The sequence below is a fragment of the Kogia breviceps genome, chromosome 14, assembly GCF_026419965.1.
Source record: "Kogia breviceps isolate mKogBre1 chromosome 14, mKogBre1 haplotype 1, whole genome shotgun sequence".
NCBI classification, from domain to species: domain Eukaryota; kingdom Metazoa; phylum Chordata; class Mammalia; order Artiodactyla; family Physeteridae; genus Kogia; species Kogia breviceps.
The window spans coordinates 66856514-66874214 of record NC_081323.1 but is presented as its reverse complement, the minus strand read 5'-3'; the positions used below and the strand labels follow the sequence as shown (position 1 = coordinate 66874214).

General features: G+C 48.5%; 1 protein-coding gene across 1 annotated transcript in view; it reads right to left on the bottom strand.

Moving 5' to 3' along the window:
• XYLT1 (xylosyltransferase 1) overlaps positions 1-17701 on the bottom strand; it is a 325897-nt gene that overhangs the window by 220334 nt on the left and 87862 nt on the right. Inside the window, exon 2 of the mRNA XM_059038015.2 lies at positions 16222-16260. Coding sequence (XP_058893998.1) covers positions 16222-16260 — 39 coding nt within the window. The remainder of the gene's footprint in view (positions 1-16221; positions 16261-17701) is intronic.

The following is a 17701-nucleotide window of genomic DNA, read 5'->3' as shown; positions in this document are numbered from 1 at the left end:
CCTCTCCCTGCTCACCATTAATATCATATTTCTTGTGATTTCCTGATAGAACCCATCATTTCAACTCTGTTCTCTCTGTTGGGAATGACCTGTACATCCGCTCATCCCTGCCTCTCCTGGCCTACTCTCACTCACCCTTCAGGACAATGGTGTGGGCAACAGCTCCTCCAGGGAGCCTTCCAGGAGTGTTCTGGGTTATACTGGGTGCTCCTACGTTATTATAGACCTGACAGCGCTCCACAAGGGAGAAATATCAAAAGTCCATTTATCTTTCAACAATTTCAGTTATAAATGGTCAGGAAAAACACAAAAGGGCAGAGCAAGAGAGACAGCAAGACAACTCATTTAAATAATACAGGTGGCCCTGTCCACCAGTACGCTCAGTGAAATGAGTAGACACCACCTTGCAATGATTGGTCTCTCCACCTAACCCAGGGGTCCTTGTCCATGGACTTGGAGGTCTGTGGAGAGAATTCCGGGGGTCTTGAATGTGTACGTATTTATTTTCATATTTATTTTCGCTGACTCTAACTGAAATTTAGCATGTCCTTCAGTTATGAATGTAGGCACCAAGCTGCAGAGGTATTAGCAAGAGCTGAGACTCTGACACCAATAGAAATTACAGATATTTTCATATCACATTGCTTTGGTACCAGATGTCTCAAAATATTATTCACACTTGTCACTACTTCAACATTACCATAGTTATTAGACCTGTTGCCAAATCTAGTTACTTAATGTGTTAATAAAGATGCAAATGCATTATTTCTCAATGTATTTGTTATTTTTATATATTTTTTGATAGCTGTATTTCAATATAACTGCTTTCCTTTGTAATCTTACGCATTTATTTTTTTTGCATTTAAAAAGATCATTCGGGGAGGGGACGTAGGTTTTTGCCGGATGCCAAAAGGGTCCACGACACAAAAGGTTTAAACGCCCTGCTCTGGATGTGAGCTCCCTGGGTGCAGGGCACTGGGTCCGTCATCTTCCAATCCCGGGTACCTGAAGCAGTGGTCAGTGTATAGCAGGGACTTTTTAATATGAACTGAGATCTTACATCTATCTATTTATCTCTCCTTCCCTCTTTCCTTTCTCTCCCTTCCCCTCCTTCCATCCTTCATTCTTTCCATCTATCCCTCTGTCATCTTCCATTCATCTCTCCAGCTACCTGATCCAAGCCACAGTTCTAACTACTGACACCTCTGCAGTCAGCCCCCAGATCCAGTTCCAGGAGGAGATGTGTTCCAGGGGAGGGGAAAGGTGACCCCGGTCTCTTGTGTGGCCTTGGGCACAGCGTGCCTGGCTCAGAGCTGTGTCTCCAGCTCTCACCCCATGGGCTGGGGCCCCAGGCCCACGTGCGGCCACATGCCAAGTCCAGTCCATTTATTCCCTAAAGCCAGGGAATGCTTTGGCTTGTTTTCCAAATATCAGGTCAAGTCTTAAAGTGGGGGGGTCGCGGGCATTACCAAATCCACTGATCTGTCTGGCACAGCGGGTAAGAGTTCTGCCCAGGTCCAATGCAGGCACATCTCAGAGATGTTGTGGGTTTGATTCTAGACCACACAGTAAAGCATTACAGTAAAATGTATCACATGAATTTTTTGGTTTCCCAGTGCATATAAAAGTTGTTTGTACCATACTGTGGTCTATTAAGTGTACAATAACGTTATGTCTAAAAAAACAATGTACCTATCTTAATTTGAAATTTTTTATTGCTAAAATATGCCGAAACAATTACAATAGTAACATCAAAGATCATGGATTGCAGATCACCATAACAAATGAAAATTTTGAAATCTGGTGAGAATTACCAAAATATGACACAGACGTGAAGTGAGCAAACGCTGTTGGAAAAACAACGCCAACAGATTTGCTTAAGGCAGGTTGCCACAAGCCTTCAATTTGTAAAAAAAAAAGAAAAAAAGAAAAGCGGAAAACAAAAAATCCCCACAGTATCTTCAAAGTGCAATAAAGCAAAGCGCAGTAAAACGAGGTCTGCAAGCTCCCCACGTACACTCCACGTGACACATGACCTCCGAGGACTTATTTAACTCCTCCCTGAGCCTCACTTTCATTATCTGAGAGGAAGGACATGACCACAGCTCCTTCATGGCGTTCACGGAGCATCATCACATGAGTTAGCACACGTGTAGCACGCAGCACCGTGCTGGCACAGCAAGCGCCCGGCAAGTCTCGGGTATCACCCGGCACATCTCAAGGAGGCCAAGGATGAGAGTGATGTCTCTGGCACCCAGGAGAAAAGAGCGAAGGGATTCATCAGCAGATACGACTTTTTAAAAATGCTCCAACCCACTCATAACTAAAATGCAAATCAAGACAGTAAGTACTGTTTTTACTCATCAGTTTGACACAGATTATACAGACTGATAATCCCCAGTGCTTTTGAGAGAGGAAACAGGAAATCACTTCGATAGGTGATTTGAAGAAACCTCTGTATAGGACAGATCCACTATGCCTGACAAAACCTAAAACGCACATACCCTTTGAGCCAGCCGTCCCAGATCTAGGCATTCACCGGACGGACGTACACGCTCAATTGTGAAAAGGTATGTGTACAAGAATGTCAGCATTAAGACAGGAAAAAAAAGAGAGAGAGAGAAACAATCTAAATGTCCACCAACAAGAAATCAGTTAAATAGATGATGGGATATTTAATTCATCCAATTAATATTTATTGAACAGTTACTACATACCAGACACCATGCTGGGTGCTGGGAATACTTGGAGAAAATAGAAGGCAGTTAAAAACAATGAAGAAGAGTGATGGGTGCTGATATAAATTGACGTCTAAGATACAGAGAGAGGAACAGCGAGTTATTATAAAATATGTTTCTTCAGATTCAGTTTCAAGGAAACAAAATCCCTGCCTATGTACCCTCCCCCCTCCACATTAATATGCAAAGGAAAAACCTGGAAGGAGAAATAAGAAAACTGCTAATAGTGGTTACCTCTGAACACTGGAAAAAGGGGTATAAGATTTACCTTTCACTTGATACTCCTCTGTATTATTTGATTTTATTTATTTGTTATTGTGTGCCTGTATTGCTTTATATGCATTCAACCCACAGTCAGTCCCGTTGGCTCTATTCTCAGAAGTGTCCAGAATCAAACCACTTCTCTTGGCCTCCACTGTGAACATGCTGGTCCCAACCACCACTGCATTGCCCAGGATATTGCAAAGCATCCTCCCTCGCCCGTCTTCCTGTGCCTGCCCTTGACTAACAACCGTGCATTTTCACCAGGGCAGCAACCAATCCCATTTTCAAAAGTCAGGCCATGTCACTCCTCTGCTCAAATTCCTCCGGAGGCTTCCCAGCATGGAGTGTAAGCAAAGTCCTTTCTAGGTTCAATAGATCCTAATGCTCTGGCCCCACCTCCAGCCCTCTTTCCCTTGCTCCCTCTTGCTTTAGCCACACTGGCTTCTATGGTGCAAAAACCATGCCAAGCAAAATCTACCCCAGGGCCTTTGCACTGGCTGCTCTCTGTTCCTCGCCCACCCATACTCTTTAGGACTCTGCTCAAATGCTGCCTCATTTCCAGGAGGCCCTCCTCAGCCCCACCACAGTCAAAGGGCAATCCCTCCTCGACTGACCTGGCCTGGCCCACCCCTCCCCTGCCTCACTTTCCTCCTTAGCACTTGTCACCATTTGACATAACACTGAAACACACATCTCTTGTTTGCCATCTGTCTAGAATGAGGGCACATGAGAGCAGGGACTTCTGTCTTGTTCGCTGCTGTATCTCCAGCCCCTAAAACAGTGTCTGGCACAGAGTAGGCACTCAATAAATATTCAGTGAATGAACTAATCAATAATATAATACTAACAGGAGAATACAATATACTACTGATCATAGCAACGATGAAAAATCCAGAAAAAGATCTTAAATCCCAAAAGGAAAACCTAAAAATAAATAAATGAATAAAAATTAAAAACAAACATGTTTCTAGCCATAGAGAACAGGGTGGAGAAACGCTCAAGGACAAGCTAACACATAAACAAGTAACCTCCGTCATGGCACACAGCGGCCTGGTTGTTCTAAGCTGCTGCTCCGCACATAGGACCCTTTCATGGAGTCCAGGGAGTAAAGAGCAGCTTGTATGAATGAGGTACAGTTAGAGTTAGTAACTGGGGAGTAAAACCAGCCAGTTTGAACACGTTACAGAGTCAGTCCCAAAGCCACAGACTATTTCCGGGTGTCAGGCAAGCCCACACCCTCCTGAGAGCGTCAAACCACAGCAAATCTGCCAACCCCATGCTTGCAGGCTTCAGGAGCCCTGCCTGGAACTTGGCCCTCGCTCCACCAGGCGCCCGGCCTAAACGCCACTCGGCCAGCGTTCAGAGCTGGGGTTAGGATCTCCAGCCTCCAGGAGCACACCGGGCCCTTCACCTTTCTGTGCCTCGGAGTTTGCTGGAACATCCGAGTTTTCCTTTGTATCTCATCTCGCCAGCAGTGAAAGGCTTGGCATGTGCTGGTTTGTTTAAACTCTCCCTCCCGCCCCACCCATATAAAGTCACTTGAGAGCAAAGACATCAAATCCAATGACATTTATAGGAGGTATCCAACCCGTGGACTTCACCCAACCCTCCCCAGCACCATTTCGTGACACGGTCCCTGCAAACCACACTCAGCCCAGTGGTTCTCAGTTGGGGCCAACTTTGCCCCTAGGGGACACCTGGCTGTGTCTGAAGATATTTTCGGTCATTGCCACTGGGGAGGGGGCGTCACCGTACTCTGCACAGGACAGCGCCTGCACCGAAATCCAAAATGGCAGGAGTGCCTCGGCTGAGCAAGCTTGGTGGATGAGCAGGGCGAATAACGAACGAGGCTGCCCCGGGGAAGGGAGACCCTGAAATAATGGGCAGACGGGAGGCAGAAGAATTGATGAGACCCGGCCCACACTCCGCCTAGGGGCTACCGAGGTGCTCGGCGTCCGGCCTTCTAAGGAAGCTGTGTGGGGCTCTTAACCAGGGGCGGTTCCGCTGCCCGGGCTAGTGGGAGAGCCTCATCTCCCCTCCCCTCCTCTCCCCTCCAGAAGATGCTTTCTCATTAGAAGAACTGTGCCTGCCTCTGTCACTCTGCTGACCACTCGGAGTCCAGGCAGACCTGGGCTTTGCTTATGTGGTGACAACACAGCCTACCCTGACCCACGTGAAGGCAAATGTCCCAGCCCACTCACAGGACACAAGCACCTGGCTCAGCTGCCAAAAACATCCCCCCCCCCCATAATTTAACTAATGCTACTTCCCTCTCTGCAAAGAGGGAAGCAGCCATCCGAATAGAGAAGGAAGAATGTTCCAGAAAAAGGACAAAGCAAATTCCTGCATGGGGAGACAATGTAAGGAGACTGAAGAGCCCTTGCTTCTGGGGTCTGCTCCTGACACAAGAGAGAAAGCGGGGTGGGGTTAGTGTTTATAAGTGACAAGGGGGCACCATCACCCCAGCCTCTAAAGAGTCCAAGGAGGTAGGTGATATGGTTGCTTTAACCAGTGAGGAAACTGAGTCTCAGGAGGCTGAATACCTTCTCAAAGGTGATGCATTCAGTAAGTGAAGAGGTCAGGATTCGAACCCAGGACCCTGGGCTCCATCCAAAGGGGGCAGCTGGCCCTTGCCACTAGCTGACATCTAAAGGCTCAGTGTAGTTTTACCTTCCAATTTTTCAAAAATCTTTCAAACCCCCTCCCTGCCCCCCAAAACCCCGTGGGCCAGTTGGAGATGCCACCAGGAGGCCTGTGTACAACTCTGGGTCTAGGATGATGTCATGAGAAAGTTACCTCCTGCCACCCCATAATCAGTGCCGGTTATAACTGGGGCAGGGAGCATGTGGCAAAGAAGTCGCTTTAGGCCCCTTGTATAGCTGGAGTTTCTTTCTTCTAGCATTGAGCTGGCTGGGCTCTTCCTTCTCAAGACAATAAAACTGTCCCATTGTCCTCAGCCCCACCCATCTGGTACCTGCACCACAGCTAACTTGAGTTTTCCATCCAGTCCCCTTCCTTTCAGTGGAAAAATAAGAGCTATAGTTCCCAGAAGAAAATCAGAAGAGGTTATTATTATTAATAAGATGTTCCTTTACCGAAAGGCACTCGAACCCAGCAGGGAGGGTTGCACTGAGGTTGGAGCTGGGACCCCACCTCTCCAACCTGCTGGAAGAGGACAGCCCAGTTCCCCAGCCAGAACCACTTGGACTGAAGAAATGGCCATGTGCTGGCCCTCCCAGGGCCTCTCAGAGGCAGAGGCAAGGTGGTGGCACTTTTGAGAAATCAGATTCAAATGCTAAGACAGTTATATTTCCTGGAGGTGTGACAGAGAATGAGAAAAGGAGAGTTTGCAAAGGCCTTCCCTGCTGGCAGAAATAGCCTGTTTTCTCTGTCTGCCTGTCTGCTCTGGGGTTACAGGGAGGAGCTGAAGCCCTGCCCTCCCTGCCTTGTCAGGCTAGACCTTGGTCCCTCCCGGGTGAAGGAGTCCTTCACTGCCTCAGAGCCAAGACAGACAGAAGGGTGTGACTCAGAGCAAACTGGCCCCTGCCTGGGGCATCTTTCTCACGCATGTGGGTCCTCTTGTGCTTTATTTAGCACAGTGGTATTGAGAATGTTTGCTTCTCGATTTGGTTTTGGTGGGAGGTTGTCACAAATAGAATGACAGCTCTGATCCTCTGCCCAGAAAAATGCTCAGACACCCACAACTGGGCATTCGGTTTCAAAAGAATCACTGCTCTCTCCCATCCATTCTGGGACCTTCCCTTGGTCTGAAGACCTCCCACTTTCTCACAACAGAACATGAAACGACAGTGATTCACCCTGGGAAACCTCACTGGCAGTGCTATGGGAGGAAGGGGCTGGAGGCTCCGTGTCCAGGCCCTGAGGAAGCAGAGGCCACTCTCCTAGGGGAAGCTGAGGACACTTTACCAAGAGACACTTTCTAAGGGAAACCGACAAAGCAGCTCCGGCCACAGCGGGGAGCTGTTACCACCTGATCCGTGTGATCAGGTCCTGGAGAGCGTAGTTGTAGCTATGGGACAGGGCAGCCCTACAGGAGCTGTGGCCCTCCCAGGCAACTCAGCCAACCCACAGAAAATGACACCATTCCACTGTCCCCACCTCCTCCCATCTTCTGCCAGCGCCTCCCCTGGACCAAAGCAATGAGAAGTCCGTGCTGATGAAATCCATCAAGGTCAGCCTCTGGGGGCCGAGGGAAGGGAGGATGGGTGGAGAGTGGGTCTGAGGAGGGTGGGGACAGAATACACCCAACACGCTTCATCTCAGCTGAGACCTAACATCCGAGGTGGCATCAGCAAGAGGGTGCATGAGGTAGACGTGGGGCTGTTGACCTTCCACACGGACCCTGAACTTCCCGTGGCCAGGAACCACGTGTGGCTTATTTGACTGGCAATGATGAAGTGTCAACCGAATCCAGGTCTGCCACTAACGTGCTGGGTGACCATGAAAGCTGTGGAGCCACTCTGGGTTTTTCCACATGTAAAGCACAAAGGTGAGCCCTGAGGGGCAGGGGGCACAGCAAACGCTGCAGGAGACGGAGGTCTGGCTTCGGTCCTCCCTCTGCAATTTAGGAGGGCTGTGGCCTTGAACCAAGTACTTAACCTGTCAATGTCTCAGTGTCTTCACCTGCAAAGGAGGGGAATGCAAGCCCTTTCCCCAGGTGCTGCCATCACGATTAGATGAGATGATACATAAAAAGCACTTAGCAAAGTCCTAGGTGTGGAGCAAACACACAGGCGATGTTGCAGAAGCAGCATCCAGATCTTCTCTGGTTCCTAAATCCTCCAAGTCTGGGCTCTGGGTATTGATTTTGATGTCCCTCCCCCACCTGGACCTCCGTCGTGCTGCTATTTTATGTGAAAGCGATTTTCTTGACGGAATTATCTGGACAACTAGAACCTGCAAACCCAGCCTGAACATTCTAGGCCTGGAACCTTCTCTTTTTAAGCTCCTGGGTTCACACCGTTCTGCCTGAAAACCTCACGGAGCAGACAGACTAAGCCTCAGAGATCCTGGTCCATGTGCTATGGATGGCAAACAGAAGCAACGCCTGCTCACCGAGACGTCAGCTTGTAATTTGATGCAAATCTGGCGACACTGCCACGTTGCTCAGCGGGTGGCACTGTGGGCTTCCCCTCAGTGCTGGAAGGTGTGTGGGCGGGTGCTCTTCAAGACGGTGCATCTGCTGGAAGGGAAATGTGAGTGTCTCCTTCTCACTGTGCGGCCACTCTGCTTGCTCTCTGCAGGGGGACCCTCCCGCTGCATGGAACCTCGGCTCCGCACCTGGAATTCACTCCGTACGGACAGATAATTCCAAACCCGTCTGCTGGGGATGGCCAAGGGAGTGATCTCTACCTCTGTCTCTATCTCTACTTATATCTGTAACTATACATATAACTATATCTGTAGCTATATCTATATCTAAATCTTATCTATGTCTATATCTACATTCATTGCTACGTCATATCTGTATATGTTCTATATCTAATCTATCTCTCTATTCCTAATCTCTATATCTATCTAATCTATATGTAGCATATATATGTTATTTGTATACATTACACATACATGCATTATAATAATGTATGCACTATAATACATATATACATTAGATATAGATTAGATAGATATAGGTTCAGATATAGAGATATAAATTAGATATATTGATAGACATAGAATTATATTTTCTAATGTATAATGTATAATATATGACATCTAATGTATAATGATATCATAATGTATATGTGTATTATGTGTATACAGTTGTCTCTCAGTATCTCCAGGTGGATTGGTGCCAGGACCCCCATAGAGACCAAAATCCATAGATGCTCAAGTCCCTTATATAAAATGGCATAGTATTTGCATATAACCTACACACATCCTCCTGTATACCTTAAATCATCTTTAGATCACTTATTACACCTAATACAATGTAAATGCTACATGAATAGTTGCCAGCAAATGGCAAATTCGAGTTTTGCTTTTTAGAACTTCCTGGAATTTTTTTCCAGATATTTTTGAACCATGGTTGGTTGAATCTGTGGATGGGGAATTCAGAGGGCTGACTGTATACACTGTACATCACATACACATTATGTAATTAAGTTACAGATCTATAACTATGTCTACATCTCTACCTCTTATACCTATCTATCATCTGTATCTATTCTCTATCTATATTTAATCTATGTCTCAGCAACACAGCAGCGAAGGAGACGGTGCTTCATTTGTAACCTGGCTCTAATCCAGCCTCAACCACTTACTGACTGTATGACTTTCATAGGAAACTCGGTCTCTCTGGGCCTCAGTCGGCTTGTCTGTAAAATGGGGCTAAGATCTGTACCTGCTAGACTGCCAGGTCCAAATCCCGGCTGCTCCACTTGTCAGCTGTTGGACAAGCAGCTTAATCTTGTTATGCCTCAGTTTCTCATCTGTAAAACAGGGATGATTTAATACCTCCCATCGAGGGCAGCTGTGAAATCTGAGTTGAGTGAATCCATGTAAAGAGCTTACTTAGTAGAGCGCCCAACCCATGTTACCAGCGCTTAGTGGATATTGGCTAAAAGTACTAAATTTACAAATACACATACAATGTGCAGTTCTCGGCTCATAGTAAACTTATAGTCAATGTATGTTGGTCATTATTGACAAGAGCAATAGTTTGAAGTGTTCTCAGTCAACAGCTAAACTCAAACCATCAATGTCTTGGGAGAAGTCATCTCCCACGGAGAACAGAGGAATAATGACCTCAACACGATCTATTTTTCAAAACGGCGCATGTGGCCACTTTGGGGAACTTGCCGGCTGTTTACGGAACGTTGCCCTGAGTCATACAGACTAGAGAGGCGCCGTGGCCATAGGAAGGCAAATCCTCCCCGAGAACGTTTCTACTGCCAGGTCCAGCCTCCTTGCCTGGCAAGCCAAGTCCTGGCCCGGGCAGTGGTCCAGCTGGTCACCTCCCCGCCCCACCTCTCCCACCAGGTCTAATTAAAGACCCAGCAAATCAGAGCCAGAGGAAAAGACCGCGGTGGAGGGATCTGGCTTGTCCCAAAATCAGCCTTGTCTGCTCTGGAGAGGTTCTGCTCCCCCAAAGAGGCTTGCGGGAGGAAAGCAGATGGGCTGAGAAGCAATCTGGTCTCAATGTCCTCTCAACAGATGCCGGGCACCATAAGAATTAATGGGCTGGAGACTCAGGTAAGAGCCATTCAGAAGCTCCCTGATCACTTTCTCCAAACCGCTCTCCACGGAGGAAAAGGTTAATCGAAGCCCAGAGCTGGAGGAGAGGCGAGGAGACAGCAATTGCTTTAATCTCGGGAGTGGGGGAAGAGCTTCAAGAGAAAGAAGTTTGCACAGAAGAGGCTGTGGTCTGCCTCTGAAAGAGGAACTGGGCCTTGAAGCTGAGGTTTTCACAAGTCCGTTGGTCCACAAACCTTAGCCCAACCCTCTCTGAACTCAGCCACGTCGATGGGCTTTCTAATTTTTTTTTTTTTTTAATGCTGCATTTTTCTCCAAATGCTGTTGGGCTCTAGCATCTCTCAGAAAACTATCTCTAAGAGGCTTTTTCCCTTTTCCACACACTGTGCACATGCTCCTATGCATCATGAGTCACGACCCTGCGTGCAGTCACTCCCTGGCAACTCAGACCTAGAGGCTTTGGGGGATGGAGGTGTCACGGCCAAGGGCCTGGAGGCGGAGGTCTGATATTAACCAGAGAGGAGGATGTTTGAACATAAACAAGAGAACACCAAGGAAGGAACAAGTTTCGCCCTTCTACAGGGTCACAGTTATGTGGCTGGGACTGTCTTTGTAAGATAAGCTGTCCACGTGGCACATGAGGTTACACCACCGCTTCTCAGCCTTGGCACTGCTGACATTTGGGGCCAGATAATTCTTTCCTGCGTGCATGGCAGGGTGTTAGCAGCATCCCTAGCCTCTACCCACTAGATGCCCGTAGCATTCCCCAGCCCCCAAGCTGTAACAATCAAAAATGTCTCCAGACATCACCAAATGTCCCCAGGCGTGAAGGGAGTAAATTTGCCCCAAGTTGAGAACCACTGGTTTAGACTCAGGCTTCAGTTCAGCTGAGAGGGAGCCAGCTAATTAGCTAATGATGACTATTAGCTGATTTCTCACATAAGCCCCATTATCACAGCACATTGCTCAAGTCAGAAGTTCCCTGTCAAAATGCTCGCCGCGGGTGTTAGTTTTGACTGGATGGCCCCAAATTTAAGCCCCTTTTCCTCTGTCCCACCCCCTCAGTCCTTGCCCTTCAGCCTTGTCTGATAAGGTAATTCCTTATTCATCCTGACATTCTAATGACACCACGGCACTGAGGGAGCTCCAAGGAGCTAAAACTTTTAATTGATTCTAAGGAGAACTGGCATTATTTTTACAGGAACCCAGATATAACATGCAAAACTCTCAGAACACAACTACTGCCATCTCTTTGCCTGGTTAACTCTTTCTACTGTAAGCCCTCAGCTCGGATGTCACCTCCTGAGCTTAAAACTCACCTCCAGAGAGAGACTTCCTTGAACACTCTCCCCCTTGCGGCCCCCAGTCACTCCCACTTACAGACGCGCTGGTCTTGTTTTTGTTCACTCATTACTCCCTGAAACCACGGGCATATTTATTTGCTCTTAAATTCACCGTCTGACTCCCCCAAACGGAATGGGGGCTCCAGGGGCAAAAGGTACCTTCTGTCTTGTTCACTGCTGTACATTTAGCATCAAGGCCTGGCCTCTTCCTGGACCCCCAACTATTTATTAAATAACCAACTGGATGAATGGATGAATTTCTCACGGACTGATTTCCTTCCACCCACTACTCGTTTTCTTCGTGAGTTTTGTTCACAATCTTCAATGACCCCAGCATCATCTTTAAATAATGTGAATGTAACTCCCTCCCCTTACACCTCCAGCTGGTTGATCAAAGAAATTCAAGTACCTGGTTGGTTGTTGAAAGCTGAGCAGTCAGGAGTTTTCCTCCTGATGCACCTGATCTTCAGGTCCTGAGAGGAAGCTCAGCGTAAAGGAAGGTTTGCTCCCCTCCAAGTACAGCAGACCCAGACTGACAAATCTTTACTGAAGAGTTCCTTTATTACAACTCCCAGGGGATCTCACTGTTGGAGCAGAGGCCACGAACTAATTGACAGTGAAGATGTTGGGGGAAGGGGCGGCAGGAAGGGAGACAGAGAAGCTAAAATTAAATAACGAGAGGCCTTGCCAATTGGAGGGAATTCAGAAATGATAAACCATCTTGGGGATCAACGAGAAAGAGAGAATCAAATAATGAGCATTTCATATTTACCAAAACACTACTGATGCACAGGGAGATGTTTCATTTTTGTTGTTTTAAAAAATAAATTTTCTATTGGGTCCATTGCTTAAACCCTTTTACCTACCAGGCTTGTGGCAAAACTACCGGTCAAAGAATCACTCATCATGAAGCATTATTATCTATTTATTTATATATCCACCCACGTATCATCTATCTATCATCCCTCTACCTACTTATCTAAGTACATCTGTGGATACTTGTACAAAGCACTATCCATCCATCTATCTATTTATCTATATTGAACTTGGGGTGCATACGTCAAGCTCGTCCCTCCAGCTTTTCTGACCATCAGCAAATCTTTCTAGGCAACTTTTTTTTTTTTTCTGGAAAACCAGGAGAGAGGTTGAGAAGATAGATTCTGATAGCATATGGCCCCAAGTCTGACACTCACCAATGTCAGGTCCTGTGTGACCTTGGGCAAGTTACTTAACCTCTCTGACCCTTAGGGTCCTCATCTGGAAGTTGGGTATCATGAAAAGACCTATGTAATAATGGCATTTGAGGATTCAGTGGGAGAAACCAGTTCTTGGCAAGTGGTAATTATCAGTAAGAGTGGGGATCATTGACGATGCCGCTAATCAAATTCAAATCCCTTTCAGACACTTTTTTTTTCATCTCTTGGTCACTTGGTTCCCGGGTAACCACCACCTGGAGACTAGAAAAGTATTCACCACTGCAAGTCAGGGAGTCTTCGGTACCCGCCAGGGGCGTCCTGCTGAGGGAAAGCTGACACCAGGGATTTAAACCTTACTCGACTTCCTCATCCTATTAATCTGGCCGTTAAGCAGAGACAGTCTTGCTGATGCCAACAGATGAGCAGCTTCGCTGTGCCAGTGGCAGAGCATTAGAGGAGGCCTCAGCAGCCAAGCAATCCAACCCCCCCAACTCAGAACAGCTGCCCGGGGACAGATGCACTAGGCACTGGGCAGGGGCTGATGCAGCGAGTACTAGGGAGAGAGGGGATGCGTGGAGGGAAGGGTCCCTGGTTGGCCCAATGTCCCTATGCAGACTGGGCCCTGGGCAAGCACGCCACTGAAGCATGATGTACGGACATGGCTCACAGTGAAATCTCAAATTCAGGCCCACCTGTGGCACCTGTGCTCCAGGATGGAGCAGGTGATGGCTTTCTTGGGAGCAAAGGGCACAGGGGGAGGAAGTGGGAACTGACCCAGAGCCTAGAGCACATCCACCACTCACCTCTGCACGGCTGGCTCTTCCAAGCTCGGCCACATCTGCCACCTTGCTTGTGCCATATGAGTAATATTTGGGGTGCCATGTCCTGCCAGAGAACCTTTCCCTGCCCCTCTCATCTGACCCGCCTGCAGGCAGCTGAAGAGGAGCCCATCCTGAGTCCCAGGATGGGCTGAGGCCCAGCACGAAGTCAGATCTGGCCACGGGCTTGGCGTCAACAGTTACAAAAAAAAAAAGCATCTGCACTTTGGTTTGGTTCCAACGTCTCTTTAACATGGGAAACCAGAACTCGGGGAAAGACAATAGCATCCTACGGCTCCCCAAAGACCGAGCTCCAGATGAGACTGATGGAGTGTTGTTTGGAGATATATTGAGTCATCTCCCCAGTGCCGTGGCACCAGTGCAGAAAGCCCGCCACGTGCCACAGCTGGCTGCGCGCGGACCGGGGCTCAGGTCCCTCGGGCAGATGGACGTGACTCGGGGAGAGGTCACTGTGTAGGTAGGGGCGAGCTGTCACACCCCAGAGCCAGGGCATGTGACTGTTCTTTCCCATGGAGCTTTTGAAGGGCTGGTGGGGTGAAAGATGCAGCAGGGCCAAGGACAGAACCATCCAGAACCATCCAGGCTGCAGCCACTCCACCTCAGATTCGGCTTCCAGAATTCTGGGTGCAGACTATGTGCCCAGGGGTTTCCCTGAGTCTAGTAACTTTTCCTTCTGGGAGAAGACTGATAAAGAAGAGAAGGGCCAGCATTTCAAAAACCCGCCCTGGACGTTCTCTCAGAATACGTGGGGAGAGACACGTTTCCCAAAGCATGGCACACACACCTCTGAGAGGACGTTGCAGTGGTTTTAGAGGGCGCCCAAGGAGCTTTGCAACTGTATTAATTTAACATTTAATGTTTTGCAACACAGTGTAACTGGCACATCAAACTTGTGATTTCACCAATATTATTCCTTGAGATAGCATTTCTCAACCCTGGCCCTACTGCCATTTCAGGCATGGTAAGTCTTCCTGTGGGGGTATCCTGTGCCTTATAGGATATTCATCAGCCTCTCTGGCCTCTACCTATTAGATGCCAGTAGTAAACCCCCCTCCCTCCCAGCCTGCCAAGGTGAGATAACCAAAAATGTCTTCAGACGTTGCCACAAGTCCTCTGAGGCTCAAAGATACCCCAGATCGGGAATCATCACCTTAGGGTAAGTCTGCTTCTGAAAGTAAAATATGTTCATTTCAGGGAGAATGTGCTTCTAGGTGACTTGGCCCAGGTACAATTCACATTGGCCAAATGTGGCCGAGGTGACAGGTGACTGGCCGAAGTCTGGCAAAAACCAGAACAGAGGATGGCCAAACAGAGGCTAAAAACTGGGCGTTTACCCCCTCAAAGTCCCACCCGCTGCTCCTTCCTGCCAGCTTTACTGTCTGGTCATCCCTGAAGCCGACATAAGTGTGCGTGGGGAGGGCGGGGGTGGGTAGTGAGAGGCCACAAGAGCCCAAAGAAACCCTGAGAATCCACGTTCCTCCCAACGTCCGGCCTTTCTGATGAAGGAAGGAGGAGCAGGGCAGAGATACCCGTGATGAGGGTGACGAGTAGTGAGCAGCTGGTCCCAGGATGTGCAGGGGTCACCGAGAAGCCTCGAGAAGCTCAGCTACATCCACCGGTCTGACCCGCCGTTAGCTGTGGGGTGCTGGTGGCATCCACCCTGGCTTCTCTGTTTACTGTCTGACCCACCCCCAGAGCTAAGGAAACCATCCATCCAAAGATACACCCCCTTCAAGTCCCGTCAGAAAAGCACTGTTCTACTGGTTTAAAAAGCTAACATTCTTTTTAAACGGCAGAAACTAACACACCACTGTAAAGCAATTATACTCCAATAAAGATGTTTAAAAAAAAAAAAAAAAGCTAACACTCACAAGCACTTAGCACATACTGATGACTTCACAGACACCCTGTCCTTTCCTCCTCACCACAGCCCTGCAGGGCAGGCACTAACCCTGTGGTAATAATATTCCAGGTGGGGAGACAGAGGCTGAGCGGTTCAGTGACCCTCGGGGCCAGAAGCCACAGCTCTAGGGCTCTACCTGGGTCTGCTGCACTCACAGCTGCCCCGCTGTCCTAGCTCCCCGGAAAGCAGAAAGTGGACAGTAAGGGCCATTCCCTCCTTACAAGGCCCACTGGTCACCTCCCCCCCGCACAGAAACGCCACCGTGATTCACATTCCTCAGAATGGCCCATCGCGCAAGCAGACACAAGCACATGACTGACTGCCCGGGGAGAAAGTTCTCCAAACCCAAGGCATGAGAGGGCAGCCATCCCCCACTGCACGCCTCCTCTCTGCCTTCCCTCTCCCCCGCCCCTGCATTCACCTCCTCGTGACTGCTGGGCGGAAGCAAAGGGCAGAAGAAAACTCAAAAGAAACAGGTCTGGTTCTCCCCACGGTGCTTTCAGAACCTGGGTACGGGCACGCGTGCACACGCACTCATGCACAATCGGGGGTGTGTGTACACATGTGGGTGCCCGCACACATTCCAACCGGGCAGGAGGATGGCCTTATGTGTCCATCCAGCCTTTCTGAGTCCTGGAGCCAAGAGGACGCACGAACGCTCCCTGGAGAGCTGGTCCGGGGACATCAGTGCAGAGAAAGCGACAAACACCACGGGAAGGAACTCACCTGGGCCTCCAGGGTGATCACGGGGCTCGGTTGTGCGGCCTGTGGGAAAAGAGGGGAAAACACACGTGAGCGGTGGGAGAAGTGTAACCTACTGCCCCGGCATCAAGCAACCCCGCAGGGAAGCTGGCCCCCCTCTGTCGCCCCCATTCCACGTGACAGGAGGACAGCCCGGCCCAATCTCCCCCCACCACACCTCCTCCCACACCCACAGGATGAAGGAGGCTGTAATCTTTCATTAGGGGGATACAGGGACACCCGCATGGAGATCGTGCCAACCATGGAAGTGTCAGCGTAAAGAAAGAAGAAACAAAGGCCCCTCGCCGAGTATCTCAAAGCGTGTTCAAATCATTGATGTGAAGGAGAAGATGGGTCCGTAAGAGGATTAGAAATAAACCTGAAAGAATATAAAATCCCCATCAGGGGCAAGGCCACCACTTTGTGTCTGATCTTGGAAAGAATGAGGGAAGGACTGAGAGGAAAAGAAGAGCTTAATTCCTGGTCTGTGTGGCACATTCCAATGGGCTGGGGAAGACTCCTTTCAGCTGAGAGAAGGCCAGAGAAAGTCCCATTCATTCACTCGCTACAAAAGCCAATTGACTGGAAATGCTTGGTGGTAATGTCTCGGGTCATTAAACGTGAACTCTTGGGTGGGGGGCAGGGTGGGTACGGAGGAGGAAGGGGCAGCTAGGGAGGAGGTAATGGTTTTCAGCAAGTGGATTCCAAAGAAAACAGGAAGCTCTGCACATAAAGGCTATTTTTGTCTGGACTATGTCAGCTCTGAACTTCATCATCGTGGATTCCTGATTCTGGGAAAGTAACCTCAAGCTGCCTCTTACAGAGAATGGGCGTGATTTTACGGCCCCTCCGTGCGAACTCAATTGGAAGCTTTGCTTTATCCGAGCAGATTTTCCAACACGGGCTTCGAGGAAGCCATGCAAATTAGCCCCAGCCCACTGGCCTCTGCTGTGAACAAGGACATGTAGGAATCACACCCTATTTGTTTGTCTGTGAACGGCTTATTTTACTTAGCCTGATGTCCTCAAGGTTCATCCACGTTGACACAAATGGCAGGGCTTCCTTCTTGTTTGAAGGCTGAATAGTATTCCTCTGTGCATATACATACAACGTATTTTCTTTATCCATTCACTTGTCAATGGACATGTAGGTTCTTTCCATGTTTTGGCTATTACGAATTTGGCTGCCATAAACATGAGAGTACAGATTTCATGATTCCACTTATATGAGGAACCTAAAATAAACTCTCATAGAAGCAGAGAGTAGAAGGGTGGTTGGCAGGGGTTGGAGGGAGAGGGAAATGGGGAGGTGCTGTTTATCGGGTACAAAGTTTTGTTCACACTAGATGAATAAGCTCCAGAGAGCTGCTGTTCGACACAGAGCTTAGAGTTAACAAACTATATTGTACACTGAAAATTTCGCCCAGAGGGTAGATTTCATGTGAAGTGTTCTTTCCACAAGTTTA